Source organism: Sceloporus undulatus, chromosome 5 (genome assembly GCF_019175285.1).
Source record: "Sceloporus undulatus isolate JIND9_A2432 ecotype Alabama chromosome 5, SceUnd_v1.1, whole genome shotgun sequence".
In the NCBI taxonomy this organism is placed as follows: domain Eukaryota; kingdom Metazoa; phylum Chordata; class Lepidosauria; order Squamata; family Phrynosomatidae; genus Sceloporus; species Sceloporus undulatus.
Genome location: NC_056526.1, coordinates 30,383,651 through 30,399,928, shown reverse-complemented (window position 1 = coordinate 30,399,928; position 16,278 = coordinate 30,383,651). Strand labels below are relative to the sequence as shown.

The window sequence follows — 16,278 nt, the reverse complement described above, 5'->3', positions numbered from 1 at the left end:
CCACAAGGGTGAGGAAGAGAACAGGGGAAATGGGAAACCAACAGGGAGAATCAATGGCAGTGAACAAGAAGCTATTGAGACACAGCCCAACAGCACAAAATGAAGCAAGAGAGAAACAGGAGAGTAACTGGTGTAAGCAGCTGTGTGCAGCTGTGTGCAGGAAGCAACTAAGGGGCTCACTATAGGGGTGAAAAGTGAGGCAAGGAACGGAGTAGAATAGATTGGCAAGCAGTGTGAGCAGAAGAGTATAAGAAGCAAGGGAGGAGTGCTGTACTGGTGTGAAGTGAAATTAGGAAGTGAGCAGGAGGAAAGGGATGACAGAGAGGGGAAAGGATAGGATGTTGCCTGAGAGTTGCAGTAGCAAGGTACAAGGAGCAAGTGAAGCAGGCCTGAGGGGGCAAGGTTCAAGAGAAGGAGATGTGGATGTCAGAAGGTGAGGAAATAGGATAAGAGAGGAGCAGCAGAGTACAAAGAAAAAGAGAGGAAAGTCACATCAACAGAAGTATAGTGTCTAGATTGATGGAAGAAATATCTATTCTGTTTTGGTCAGGCCTCACCTGGAATACTTTGTCCAGTTCTGGGCACCACAGTTTAAAAGAGACATTGACAAGCTGGAGCATGTCCAGAAGAGGATGACCAAAATGGTGAAAGTTCTGGAAACCATGCCCTATGAAGAGCAAATTAGGGAGCTGGGTGTGTTTAGCCTAGAGAAGAGAAGGTTAGGAGGTGATATGATAGCCCTGTTTAAATATTTGAATAGCCTTTTGAGGATGGAGCAAGCTTGTTTTCTGCAGCTCCAGAGAATCTGACCCAGAGCAATAGATTCAAGCTACAAGAAAAGAGGTTCCATCTCAACATTAGGAAGTACTTCCTGATAATAAGAGCTGTTTGACAGTGGAACACACTGCCTTGAAGGATGGTGGAGTCTCCTTCTTTGGAGGTTTTTAAACAGAGGCTGGATGGCCATATGTTGAGAATGCTTTGATTGACTATTCCTGCATGGCAGGGGGTTGGACTGGATAGCCCTTGGGGTCTATTCCAACTCTATGATTCTATGGGGTAGGTGCTTGATGTGCATCTTCAGATTTTTGGGATACTGAGTCAAAAATCACTGAGCAAAAAAAAAGAAAAGGTAAAGTTCTTTTTGGTGGACTAATTCCACATTTATTTGTTTTTGGAGTATGTTATGGGCATATGAACTATTTACTCACACATATGCCCTACTAAGTTAAAAGTTCATAAGAGAGGAATACCATTTACCTCTACAGTGTAACGTCTATCAAGGAAACAAAACAGCAGTGGCAAAGGTGAGTATATGCAAAGGACTTCTTGTACATTTTCATGGATCTGTAGCTTTTTGCCATCAGTGAAAAGGTGATGGCAAAAAATGCTGACTTGATGAAAATACTGTTGGAAGTGTCTGTGCATGGCAAAAATCTTAATATTGTTGCTGGGTTTTTTTAATTATTATTATTTCTACAAATATGTAAGATGGAGCCATGGCAGTTAAAGTGATGTCAAACTGCATTACCTCTACAGTGTAGATGCTCCCCTGGCTGCAATGATGGACAAATAACTTGACTTCTATCCCCAACATTTGCACTGAGATGATTTGTACCTCTGAGAGATCCTTTTAATATACACTCCTTCATCAGTCATCCTGTGCATGTATGTTTGTGTGTGTGTGTCTCATGTTGATGTTGCAACTTCTTACCTAATATATTTCTTTCCATTTTGTGTGTTTGCATCTTTTTCAAAGGTAAAAATTGAGAACCAGCACGACTTCCAAGATATTGTAAGCGTGGTAGCCATGGCCAAAACATACGTCACAACAGAGACTTTCATCGACTCCAAATATGATATCAGAATCCAGAAAATTGGGAACAATTACAAAGCCTACATGTGAGTTTGCCATAGATTTTGGGCCTAAGAAGGTTTTTTGTTTGAAAAAAACATAATTGGTGTTCTATGATTAAACAAGATATTATGGTCCACTGAAATGGCTGTTAAGTGGCAGCCTAGATCAGTATGTTATAGAAGGTAAAACTTTAAATGTGAAAAAATAACATTGGCTATTGCTGCCTTGGTACATATGATAACTAAAGTAATAGTTAGGGTTGGAGCTATAAAGTAGCAGCTGGGACTTTGGGACTAGGCAGCTGGTAAGACATTGTAACAGCTACAGAAAGGAGCAGCTGATGATTTTACCAATTAATGGGCTAGTTATTGAGACCTGAGCTGCAGAGATCAATGCAACACACTAGTGCAGTAATTAATGTACTGTGGTTATATCGGAAACTGGGAGAAAGTTAATTGGACTTTCTTGAATAAATCTTGTTTGTTTTCACTTTTTTCCTGAAATTCTTTTGTTCCATCTATCTGTCCCCCATTCCCCACATTTTTGCCTCTTCTTCAGGTCTTCTTAAAGCCATAAACTTTTACATTTTGCAGCTTGCCATCTCTATTTGAGGCACTATGAAAAATTAAAATTCATGTCCATTGATTCTGGAAATTCCTAATAACTAGTTAATGCCTTCTAGTGGAAACTGGTACTAGAAATCCTATAAAAAGCAAAAATTACACTGAAGTTCACAAGGCTTTGCAAATGCAATATAAAAAAAATAGGTTTACGTTTGTGAATATTAATCAAAGTACCACTAAGCATCTTCTGGTACCTTACAGACTGACATGTTTTATTTGACATAATCTTTCATGGACTGTTAGCTACAGTCCATGAAAGCATATCCCAAATGAAACATGTCAGTTTTTAATGTGCCACAAGACCTTGCTTTTTTCCTGCAACAGATTAGCAAAAGCTCTCCCTCTGAAAAGAACATCCAAATATCTGTCTGAGTAACAAAAAAATTCATGTCAGAAAAGAATGTTTGGAGCAATCATCCCAATAACTTATATAACCACATATAATATTTTTTCATGTTAACTGTTGAAAAAATCACTACAACATTTAACACAGTTGTACAAAAGGGTAAAGGCAAATGTTTTACAATGGCCAATGTCATTGAGATACTGCAAGCCACCTATTATATTACACAGAATATTTAGTCCGGTAGAATGGAAGGAAACCATTATCAACTATCATAAGAGACTGTTGTCAGACAGCTTGCATATTCATTCAACAAACAGATGGGCAAATGAAACAGCATTACTTTAAACTGTTGTTTCTTTCACAAACCACAGATGTGCATACTTTATGCATATCTGGTTAGTTGAAGGAAATGAAGCCAAATCTGTGTGGTATTTTTTTCTTGAGAAAATTTATGCAGGGAAAATGTATGAAAACTAAAGTTTAATTCAGTTGATGCCATCTCCTTTTGTAAAATGGTTCTAGAACAATAACAACTTTGTTCAGGGGATTAAAGTATGATTATTTCCTGTCAGTGCAGAGTTACAAAATGGAATGGTCACTGTAATTAAGGGATTTTTGTTACGTATTATTGCATTCCTAATGCACTAAAAATATCTGTGCTGCTCAAGGCAAATTGCATTAGTCTTAACTGAATGCTGCGAAAATGCAAAGAAATGTTATTTTACAGCTGATTTTGAAAAGAAAACTCTCCAACTATAAGAATATAAAAAAATACTTTGTTTGAAGGGGCTGATAGTCTGTATCATGTCAGGAAAAGAAACTGGAACCAGAATTTTGCAAATGGACTCTGGAATGCTCCAGGCTTTGTGGCAGCTTGCTTTCTTCTCCTGTTATTCTGTGACACAGATCAGAAGCTGTTCAGCAGGGATCTGTAAGATCTAACAATCATATTGACTTATCATACAGCTGGGTCATGCTTTATAATGTGGCATTCTTCCTGAATCCAAAACTCTGAAGTCCATGTTTGCCAGCAGCACTAGCACCATGCACAGACAGACACTAACAGCTAGTTATGAGAAAACTAGCTAGTTATGAGAAACCCTTTTAATAACTCTGGGGGAGTCATCAGGAGAAACTAGTGGGTGGCTTTTGTCCCATTGACTCTACAGTGGCAGATCGTTATATTTCCACCACAATAGAACGTAGACTCAATGAAAGCCAGTGTTTTGCTTTTCCTCAGTGTTTGGCTCCGAATGCCTCTTTTTTTCAGTCCACTCTAAAGCCCACTGATGTCTGTGGGAAGCTTTCTCTTGGCTTTTCTGGCATGGGGTTTTCTGCGCAGTTTAAATTCTACAGTGTAGAGTGCAAGGTTCATTATTCCACCGGCTTTTCACAGACATTTCTAACTGTACAAAAGCTGACATGCCCAGAAGAGAGTTCATAAGGCCAGTAAAAGAATGCCCAGCCAGCTTCTGGATAAAGATGTAACTAGGTGGGAGGATGCCAGCACTCAGGGGGAAGTTCCTTCCCAGCATATGGATGGAGTTACAAATTCATTGGGCCATCTGAAATGGTTAAGAGCACTGAGCATAGTAAGGCTTAGAAAAAGATTGCCTGCCAACACACACACTGTCCCGCTCCCTTTATTTTCCCCCTTCTTTCTTGAATTTGGAGAGGAAATTGCTATGTTTAGGGGGGCTGATTGTTTTCATGTGGCTTGTTTGTTTTTCCCAGGAGGACATCGATCTCTGGAAACTGGAAGGCAAATACAGGTTCTGCTATGTTGGAGCAGATTGCCATGACTGAGAGGTAATGAATAGAAGAACTACAGCCAATAGTGCAACCTTTGGGTATGGGCTAGGGTTGCATTAACCATTTTGTCCCAAATCCTGCCACAGTAGTGCAGAGCTTCTGTTTGCATTTTGCATTCTGATGGACAACTGATGCATTCTGAGGACAACTGCTTCCCAAGAAAGGAGAAAGCTAGAACATTGCACCTGTTTCTACCCACTATTCTGTTTCCCCTACCTACAATACAACTATAGTGTTCTTTCGTCAGATGGAACAAATGGAAGTGGGCAATATCTGTTGCCCATCCTGGTCTTAAAGGCAAGAGAAGGGTGGAGGCCAGATATGCTCAACCTTTTTTTCTAAGTATCAATTCAAATAATATCAAAGTTCCTATATAGAATGCTTCCTCAAAGCAAAAGTGTTTAGCCTGCGTTCCCATAGACACATGTGATAATTGCTAGTTTTAAGTGTGTTTCTCATGTATTATATTCTTACTTATGGGAAGGGCTGTAGCAGAGTAGTAGAGCACCTAGTCTGCATGCAGAAGAGCCTAGCTTCACTCCTCAGTGTCTAGGACAACCTGAAGGGCTGCTTCCAAGTAGTGTAGGTAATACTGAGCTAGCTGCATTTAACTCATTATGAGGCAATTTTTGTAGTGTTGAACTATAACTCTGGAGATCAGGATTTGAATCCCGACTCGGCTGTGGAAACCCACTGAGTAACTTTGAGCAAGTATCACACTCTCAGAGTATGACAATGGCAAATCCCCTCTAAAGAAACATGGCAAGAAAACCTCATGATAGGTTCACCTTATGGTCACCATAAGTTGGAAATGATTTGAAGGCACACAACAACAACAAACATTCAAATACACCCATGAGAAGATATCCTCTGTAATTGACATTTACCAATAATGTAATAATCACTAAGAAAATACTGTACAGTGTGCTTCCTATACTGAAGTTCTTTTCAATAAAGGAATTTTTTTACACTTGAAGTACCTCGTACACAAGTGCATGGAACAAATAGATGTTGCTGGGTTCTGGTCTATCATATTATTACTCTAAAAGCAGGAGCACAAATGGATCATCAGTCTTCTGTTTACCCCTTACAGGGATAAGGGCAAGGAGAATTTTTCTAACACCTATGTTCAAGCATATATTTGCACCCCTAAAATTTAGAGCCTTGTCAACCTAAATTTTTCAGGACTCTAATAAGAAGCTACAAGTTGTACTGAAGTGCCATGACATCATTACCTTATTATTGTCAACCCCTGCTTTTGATTCTTGGTTGAGACTACCTACCTGATTTCACATTTGCAGTTAGCTAGATTTTGAACTAAGAAAGATTTGTCATTCCTTCTGTGCATTCCTTCTTTCTCAGTCCTTTAGTTAGGAGCCACTTCTATCATGATTTTCATGCAGTCCCTGTAATACATCAGCAGGCTTTGCAGTGCCTTGTATATTAGCATGGATAACCTGTTTGATTCATAGGGTTAATCCCCAGTGTCAACAGTGCATTCCTTGGCACCCTTCTCTTCATACAAAACCAGTGTGGGAAAGAATTAGCTCACTCATGTGAATTTATTCTAACTTTACAGCTCCCCCACTAAGAAAGGTATTCAAATGATCACCTCTGGCTCCTATCTTTCTCTCTTCTCCAAGTGCTTTGTTGTTAAAGGACAACAGTGATGACAACAGCAGCAACAACCTTGTTTGGGGTGGTGTCAGTCAGAAATCCCATCAGGAACTGTCTCCATCAGTGACATGAGCCTTTACTGTCAGTCTTGTGGCTTAGAAAATGGCTGGCCCAAGAGCTTATGTAACCAGAGGCAGAACAAGAGATGCTCTTTGACAGAAGTTAAGGGATACATCCAGACAGAGAGCTCCTTGTGCTACCAGTCCAAGATATTGTGTAGCTGTTCCATCTTTCCTCCTTGATGGGCTTTTTTTGTGGGTATGTGGTAAGAAAAAAGAAGTAGGAATCCAGAAAATGGTTAAACATAGAAGACAGAAAAGGCTGCCACTCACCACCCAGTAAAATAGTGTTTGAGTCAAGCTGGTTGCAAATCTGGAAGCATCACGGCCTCATACAGACAGGCCAAAATAAAGCTCCTTTGGGTCACTTTGGAGGTATGCTGTTTAAATGATGCATGTGGCCCAAGAGGCTGGAAGCTGCACTAAAGCCACGATCCAGTCCTAAGGACGGAAGCACAGCTTTGGCGCAGCTTTTGGATTCTTAGGACACATGCATCATTTAAACAGCATACCTCCAAAGTGACCCGAAGGAGCTTTATTTTGGCCTGTCTGTATGGAGCCATAGTTATTCTGAGATCTGAGGCTGAAAATCATTCAAGTGCCTCTGCCTGACAGGAAAAAAAGGCAAGTATCATCAATTAAGGGAAATTAGTTCTCACAAGTGCAACTACATTAATGCTGTAGAAGGGCACATACTGTGTTCTTCTCTGACATCAGAGAACACACAAAAAAAAAGTTGTTTCATATGCTTTCCCTGAAGTACTGAGAGAAGCTAAACATACTGGTGAAACTACTTAAGAAGAAAAGACAAGAGAAGATGCAAAAAGGAAAAAAGGGGGGAAATTCTCTCTTACTTCTGCTCCATGTCATCCTGGTAGGATGTTAGAAAAGCTGGTTCCTTCACTTTCAGCTTTTCCTTCTCCCATGCTCTACAGAACTATAGTTTTTTGGGGGGTTTACAGACAATGAGGCTGTGTTCTAGAAGAGTTTATTCCTGATGTTTCACCAGCAGCTGTGGCTAGCATCTTCAGAGAACGCTAGCCACAGTTGCTGGCAAAATGTCAGGAATAAACTCTTCTAGAACTCTTCTTTCCACAAAAAAATGATGGATGCCGGCCATGAAAGCCTACAACTTCACACTCTACAGAACTATTTGCTTCTTTCTCATTACACACAAAAGCAGTAGGCTGAGGTGACCATCTCACTTTATCTAAAGTTAGAGCTGACTCTAATAGGAACTCTGTGTCTTTATTTGTTGTAGAAGAATGTAGAAGGGAGAATTTTAGCAAGTGTTATGCTTCTTATCATGTTGAGATCAAGCCGCTTCCATCTTCTACCCAACTGTGTACAGAACAGTTCTGTCCTGGACTGCATCTGGCCACACTTGGCTCTGGAAAAAAGCAGGTTTCAGAAATTTGTCTTCGTTAATTTCCCTTTGGCTTGCTCAAGTCAGATCAGAATTTCAGAAATAATGAGACACTTGAGTATTGGAGTGGTTGAAAGAGGCAGCTTCCTTTTCTGTGTGGTTTTGATGGATTGGAATAACATTCTTTAATATAAACAGCAAGTAAATGACCCATCTCACCATGCAGCTATTCACAAAATAGCTCAGACAAAGAGCATGTCCTTAACTTTGTGCCTAAAAGTCAGCAACAAAAGCACAAATAAGGTAGATTGTTTTAGGAATCCCACTCCAGAAACAGGGTGTCCCCATCAAAAAGACCATAGCTCTAGTTGCCATATCTAAAGGCAATGGGACCTGAGAAGGACCTCTTGTGATGGTCTTACTATCTGGACAGGAGCAAGCAACCATTCATAAGGGATGGCTGACCCTTGTAATAAAGGAGACCTGTTCTATGTCAAATAAGAAAAAAAATACTTACTGTTTGAGTTGCTGCTACAGGATGGCTCTTCTGTCCTGCTTGTAAGGACCCATTGAGGGCATCTACCCTGAGACTGAAGACCCCACAGAATCTGGAGCTGTACCTCTCCACATCAGAAAGTTGGGACACTCTGTGCAAGTCCTTTGTAGTTGTTATAGAATCATAGAATCATAGAGTTGGAAGAGACCGCAAGGGCCATCCAGTCCAACCCCCTGCCATGCAGGAAATCCAGATCAAAGCATCCCCGACAGATGGCCATCCAGCCTCCGTTTGAAGACCTCCAAGGAGGGAGACTCCACTACACTCTGAGGAAGTGTGTTCCACTGTTGAACAGCCCTTACTGTCAGGAAGTTCCTCCTAATGTTGAGGTGGAATCTCTTTTCCTGCAGCTTGCATCCATTGCTCTGGGTCCTAGTCTCTGGAGCAGCAGAAAACAAGCTTGCTCCCTCCTCAATATGACATCCCTTCAAATATTTAAACAGGGCTGTCATATCACCTCTTAACCTTCTTTTCTCCAGGCTAAACATACCCAGCTCCCTAAGGCGTTCCTCATAGGGCTTGGTCAATCAATGGGGCTTTCTAGACGGCCCTTTGGGACGTCCGGAGGACGTCCCATTTTTAAAAAGGGGCGTCTCTTTTAGACGCCCCTGGGCCTCGTACGGACTCCGTCCGTACAAGATGGCGCCGGCCTTTCTACATGGCCGGCGCCATCTTTACGTATCGGACGCACAGCGTCCAGACGCGTCGCGCCGCTGCTGACGTAGCGAGCGCGCCCCTGGCGCCTCGCTACGTCGCAAACGCAACGCAGAAAGAAGCTCCATTTTGGAGCTTCTTTTTTCGGTCCGCGCGGGAGTCGGGCCGTTTGAAGGCTCCGGCTCCCCCGCGGACCTTCTGGCGGCGGCGCCAGACCGCTGCAAAGCGGCGGTCTGTACCCCGCCAATGTTCATATGTGAATGTAAAAATTCCTTTTTACAATTCCACTGAAAGAACAACTGCAGCACATTGGACCTCTTCTTATGGAATGTTCTTCTTCCTTCACATCTTCCAAAGCATCAAGTGCTCCTGAGAGGCTCCTTCTTAAGACTTCCATGAGGTCTTCCATGCATGCCCTAGCTGCCATTTGCCTATAGTTTAAAAGTAATGTGTGAAGAAGGAGCTGAAAGGGATAACTATACTGATGTTTTCCCTTAAAATACACAGAATAACCAGGAAACATGTCCAGCACTGAAGAATGCCCAATTATTGGAATGCATTTTTAAAAGAAGCAATAGTTGGCGTATTTGATACTACTAGATCTCACTCCTATTTTCAAAAAATGTAGATCTCACACTGGAGTGAAGGGAGAATTCAAGCTTTGTAGTAACAGTAGCAGTAATAATAATTAGTAAAAGCTTCTAAAAGGGCACAAAATGGTGTGTGCCTATAAAGACATGTTGTGCCATGAATCATTAATAACCATTTACTTTGAGGCACTCACAATAACAATGATGGTGTTGTGCCTTGCTAAAGAAAGAGCTGCAGTTTGAGTACAAGGTAAATGCTTTCAGTGGTGTAGGGGGATCTTATATTTTGAAGTGCAGGCATCATGACAGTTCTGAGAGTCTATTAGAATGCAGTCAGGGGTGTATCATCTGTATACACACATTTCTGACTTATGGTGACCCTATCATGGGGTTTTCCAAAGCTGAGATTGTGTCACTTGCCCAAAGTCACCCAGTGAGTTTCATGGCTGAGCACGGAATTGAACCCTGCTTTCCAAAGTTATAGTCCAATGCTGGTTCTCTATAAAAACATACACATTGACATTGCTAAAACCTGCTCATCCAGATTCAGGCTTGAATCCAGGAACTATCCAAACTGTAAACCTGAGTTTTAAAGGAAAGTGCAACCCCATCCATCACACGTTGCATCTCTATTCTTTGAACTGAGTAGGAGCATCTCTTAATCCACCATCTCTGGATTAATCTTTAATTTGTTTGCCTTCATCCAAGGCATTACTCACTTTTTGGAATTTAATGGAAAGATAGAAAGTGTCATCAGCATACTAGTGTCACTGCACCCTAAAACTCTACCTCTCCCATTAATTTCATGTTTATGTTTATGTTTATGACCATACTAGGGTTAAGGGACTACACAGCAACCACATGGTCCCTACCCTTAGTACAGCGCAGCGCCGTCACAATGGTGGTGCCCCGTGTGTACGAGTGCCGCCATTGTGATGTGATGGAGGCATAGCATCCGCATGTCACACTACACCTGTGATGTCACAAGTGCGCCAATGGAGCACTCACGATGTCCGCCCTGTGGAGCAAAAAGAACCCACTTTTCGCAGGTTCTTTGAGTCCGTGGCAATCAAGGTTGCCAAGCCACTGTGAGGACTACCTCTATACTTTGATTTAGAAGCAGGCAGGAGAAAAGCAACAAAACTGGGAAGAGAGGGGAAATCTGATGAGATGACCCATGTTTCCTGAATGCAGATAATCTCAACATTTGTGCAGGTTCTTTTTCCTCCACAGGGAAGCCACGCAGTTTGGCGGCTGCGGCTTCCCTGCAGAGGCAAAACAACAAACCTTTTTGGGAGGTCTGTACCACGCCAATGTCAGACAGCAGGAGGAACAAGATGATGCCATAGAATAGATCAATAAGCATGGTGTCAAAGGGGAGTGAGCCATCACCATTTTATAAACTATTCCCTCTCAGTAGGACTTGAGCCACTTTGAAACAGTTTCTCCAGAAGGATACTGTCAATGATATTGAAAAGCATTATCAAAGCCCCAATACAGCAAACAGGAACTCAGTTCCCCATCAAGTTTCTAACATAGATTTCTTCACCAAAATGACCAAAACAGTCTGTTCCATAATCACGTCTGATACCAGGGGGCCCTTCACACTATAAAATATAGTCCTGTGTTTCCACTTTAACTGATATGATTCTATCCCATGGAAGCCTCAGATTAAAAGTTTAGGGAGGAACATTTACAATTCTTAGCCAGAGAGCTCCAGTGCCTCACCACACTACAAATTCCAGGTTTCTCTGGGATTGAATCATGACAAAGTGGCATCATGGCGCTATACTTTGTAGTGTGAAAAGTCCCTAGACTGAAATAAATATTCAAAATTTTTGAAGCCTTCCAATGTACCTATATTAGGGATACATTTAATAACCAAGAAATCATCTCTATTATATACCATGAATGTATTTGGGGTGTCCTCCATGCATTCCAAGTCTTATGAACTTGTATAAGGTCTGATGATGTGGGGTGGGGTGGGGGGTAGGGATATAGAACATAGGTATACTGATATATCTTATTTATTTATTTATTTATTTTATGTGGGCTCATACAAACAATCCTATCTGGTTTCTGCAGATACCGGCTTTGGGCAGATTCTGTTGCAGAGATGTTTGGAGGCCTCGACATTTGTGCAGTCAAAGCAGTCCACAGCAAGGATGGAAAGGATTACATAATTGAGGTATGAGGCTGAATGAGTGGAATGTATGCATCCTTTAAGCAAAGATGCTGAGGAAAATATACATTGCGGAGGCGGGGGATACACAAGATTTTCTGTGCATTACCAGTGCATCTTGTTCTTCCACCTTGCCCCATAGCCGATTCACAATGATTTAATAGTAGTGCAGAGGATATAAAAGAAGCAAGTAAATGTTATATTTCAAAAAGATGGGCAGGCTAAATTTGTTGCTGCTTTCATTGGAACAGTAGTGTTGATTGACAGAAGAAGGAAGAACTTGATTTAGTACATCAAAGCAAAGGTGACTACAATAGTAAAAGAACAATAAGGTCTTCTACAAACAGTCAAGGCTCATGAGAAGCAAATGGCTATATTGGTCATATTGGAACTTAGTGCATCACTTGTAAAACTGGCGTACCTGTAGCTGGCTTAAATTTTAAATGTTATCAGACAGATTTGGCTGCCTAATCTGCCTGCCACCCGGGTGCATCCCTGGTCCATACCTGCTTCCAGGAGGGCTCTTTTTGGATCCGGGAGTTTTCTGATTTAAGAAAATAGTCCTTCCTCAAAGGACTTGGGCTTCTTACCCTTTAGCACCTGTGTCACTCTCCTCTGTCATCACCATCATTATCATCTTTTTCCCAAGATTGAGGCTCCATGTGATTCATAAATGAAAATGATTACAACATAATTAAACATATATCAAAAGTCAATATTGAAACAGAATTAAGCTATTAAGCATATTAAAACAATATAAATTACACAATGAAAATTTTAAAACTAATTAAAATAGAACAAATTGGTGCTTTCTGCACCGCCATTTGGGACGTCCGGAGGACGTCCCATTTTAAAAAAGGGGCGTCTCTATTAGACGCCCCATGGCCTAGTACGGACTCCGTCCGTACAAGATGGCGCCGGCCCTTCTACATGGCCGGCGCCATCTTTGTGTATCGGACGCTTAGCGTCCGTATGCGTCGCGCCGCTGCTGACGTAGCGAGCGCGCCCCTGGCGCCTCGCTACGTCGCAAACGCGGCGAAAAAAGAAGCTCCATTTTGGAGCTTCTTTTTTCGGTCCGCGCGGGAGTCGGGCCGTCTGAAGGCTCCGGCTCCCCCGCGGACCTACTGGCGGCGGCAGCAGATCGCTGCAAAGCGGCGGTCTGTACCCCGCCAACAAAACAATACAGCACCCTCTTTCCTTAAAATCCTCAATCCTTCTAAAAGCCTGTAAGTTTCATGTTGTGCCATGAATCTTCACCTGCCAACAGAAGGACACAAAAAGGATTATTCTAGCCTGTTTAGGGAGTGAGTTTTAAAGTCTAGGGTCAGCCACCAAAAAGGCCCTCTCATGTGTGCCCACCAAGCATACCTTTGAAGGTGGTAGAACTGAAATAAAGGCCTCTCCTACAGATTTCAACATCAAGGCAGGCTCATACAGGAAGATACTGTAATTCTAGTTTGTTGATATCCTTCTTAACTGTAATGTCCAGATCTACTCTGTATGAACCCAGAATAGACTAGTGCTGCTACCTATTGCAGTTGGGACACTACTAATGTTCCCTAAAGTTGCATTAGACTTTTTTGCCACTTCTTATAAACATTTTCCAGGAAATTTCAGAGAGTTAACTAGAGCCTGGAAAACAAACATTTTTGGATTAAAATTCACAGAATTCCCTTACTAGGATGACCAATGAAATTCTTGGAGTTGTAGTCCAAAAATTAACTTCTCCAAGCTCTGGAGTTAAGTGTAAGCTGTTCTGATAGCCTTTTGGCTGAAGAGTGGGATATAAATAATAATAATAATAATAATTATTATTATTATTATTAACAGGTATACTCATCATTAGGTATTAATTTTTCTCCTTGTGGTCAGCTCTAAAATCAAGTCACTGAAATCTCCAGTCAGTGGTGTAACTTTACATTTAAATGAAGCAGGAGAAGCTGCCCAAGCAGTTTGTAGGTGGCATGAATAATAACTGCCATGTTTCTCCCAAGAGGACATTATCTGGGACAAACTGCGTCTCAAAGACTAGCTTTTTGAAGTAAAACTTGTCATGCTGAAAGAAGTCTTACTCGTTGAAGTAGGTGTCAGTCAGTCTGAAGGAGAGTAGTAGATGTTTGAAAAGCAGGCCAAAAGAAGAAAAATATCAAAGCTGAAATTTAAGATCTTGGGGGGCAGGGGGAGATAATCAGGCAACTGTGTGGAAGAATGAAGAAGTGTCCTTGGTTACCATATGAGGATGGTAGAATGGAGACTCGGTGTCTGCCCTGCTGTAAACTCCACCAACGCAAGAAGATGAGTAAAGCTGGCCTACTGCTACATTCAGGGCCACTGACACATCTAAATAATTGTATGTGGGAGAGCACTCCCACCCACTGAGCTTTGGAAAGCTGATGAGAACCACATGAGCCCTGTTGCAATGGCACATTCTTGTGCTTCACAAGTGTCCTGTAGAAATCAGTTACGTATCAAAGGTTATGTGGGACAAGTGTACTGCCAGGAAGGGAAATATATTTGCTCTTTAGCTGCTTCTGCTATCCCTCCTTTTCCTGTAAACCACTCAAAAGCAAATACTAGGATAGTGACAACCAGGCACTTGTAGAGGCTGCATAAAATCTTCACAAGCAAAGGTTTGATTTAGGATTCAGTATGAGTTCTGTGGCAAGGGCAAAGGGGTGGCTAAATTTTATTATTATTATTATTATGTTTTAAATAAGGAGTTCTCTTCTGATTACCACAAGCCATATGTTAGAAATCATATTGTTGTTGTTAATAAAAGGCTTTCAAATAAAAGGGTAAAGAGCAGTACAGAAATTTTAAAACAGCACAGTCTCTGCCTGCTGGCCTTCAATGTAAGAAGACATGACAGGAAGGAAATAGAGTAAAATGAAAGAAGAGTCCATTGGGAACCATCGGTATGAACACTTCCGAATGCAGTTGGCCCTGTTTCTGGTGCAAACTGAGAGCTACATTCCTAATGTAAATAGCACCTGCCTATGTTAGGATCAATAAGTTAAAAGCTTCCCACCTAGGATGATCACATGGGAAAAAAGGTCAGATCTCCTGTTCCTTATATAGAAGAGGACATTTCAGCAGCTATTCCATCCTCCACACTAAAGGTACACCAACCTCATTTTCATGTGGACCTCCTGCTCTCTTCCTTCATGCTGAAGTCCTGATCTGGATCAGGGTTTTCTTCAGTTGCCACTTTGGAAGAGAAAAACAACCTCACAAAGGCTAGACTCATGAGGAATATTATATCTAGTTCAGCCCTGAAGCTGAGCCACAGATTGATCATGAGCATATTCACTTTAGATCCTGCCTTGGGAGATTCCTATGTGAAGGGAAGAAAGAGGCCAACATTACAACTATTTACTAGCTAGTAGGTGCTAAACTGAACTTCAAAGCTATAGGTTCAATTAAGATCATTTTAAAGCTGGTCTGTAAATCCTATCATCCCTAGCCAATGAGGTCAGTGAGTGTGTTAATGAGGATGATGAAAGCTGTAGTCCAACATATTTGGGGGCACTAGATTGGGGGAGCATTTTTCAATGCAACAGGCTGGGAATGGACAGAAAAGTAAGGGGTGACCAGATCACAAGCCATGCACAGGAGATGAGTAGGACCTGGGAGCAAATGCACCCACTGGTCTATCTTCAGAGACTCTTGAGAGGCTTTTAATAACCTATTCACCAGCCACCAAGACATTAAAAGATTCAGAAGACAAATAAAACACAATAAACCTTGGTTTGAATTCTCCATTCCTCTCTCTCCTTGAATCAGGAGCCCAGTGAAGTGAAGTTGTTAATGTCTGCTTGCATTCTTCCCTGTTATGTATAACTGCACCTTAAGCCTTTGGCAGTTTGTGGGCCTTAGGTATCTGCTGCAGTTTGATTCCAGGATCCTCCATGGATGGCAAAATCGGTGCGTGCTCAAGTCCCATTATAAACAATGGTGTAGTAAAATGGTATACTTTATACAGTAAAACAGTAAAATCAATGTGTGCTTTTTGGTGTGGGAGGTGTGTGTGAGTACATGTGTGCGTGCACACTTTTTACCAAAAAAGTGCACACCAAAAAGCATGTGTGCGCGCACACACACACACACACACACACACATATATATATATTCATTCAAGCTGCAGATGGCTGAATCCATGTATGCAGAATCCATGGATATGAAGGGCCAACTGTACTAACATAACCACACAGCACTTGCTGTTAGATGCCCAGGAGCAAGTCAGAACATTTCTTTTTCTGACCAGTTATTGCCAGTGTGGTGTAATGGTTTGAATTTTGGACTAGGACTCCAGGAGAGCATGGTTCAGATTTTCTGCTCAGGCCATGAAAACCCATTAGGTGATCATGGGTAAGTCACACTCTCTCAGCCACAGAGAAAAGCAACAGCAAACCGCTCTGAATAAATCTTGCCAAAAAAACCCTATGGCAGGGTTACCATAACTTGGAGTCAATATGAAGGCACGTAACAACAAAAAGCAAACCCAGTTCCCAACAATGTCATCTGTCTTGCTTTTCTTTCCATTTAGTCTATCTCC

The 16,278-nt window shown here is 41.7% G+C and overlaps 1 protein-coding gene across 2 annotated transcripts in view; it reads left to right on the top strand.

Moving 5' to 3' along the window:
* Positions 1 to 16,278, top strand: part of SYN3 (synapsin III) — a 1,385,441-nt gene that overhangs the window by 1,354,479 nt on the left and 14,684 nt on the right. For both annotated transcript variants that reach the window (XM_042466641.1, XM_042466642.1), the window contains exons 8-10: positions 1,760 to 1,902; positions 4,562 to 4,636; positions 11,627 to 11,729. In XM_042466641.1, coding sequence (XP_042322575.1) covers positions 1,760 to 1,902; positions 4,562 to 4,636; positions 11,627 to 11,729 — 321 coding nt within the window. The remainder of the gene's footprint in view (positions 1 to 1,759; positions 1,903 to 4,561; positions 4,637 to 11,626; positions 11,730 to 16,278) is intronic.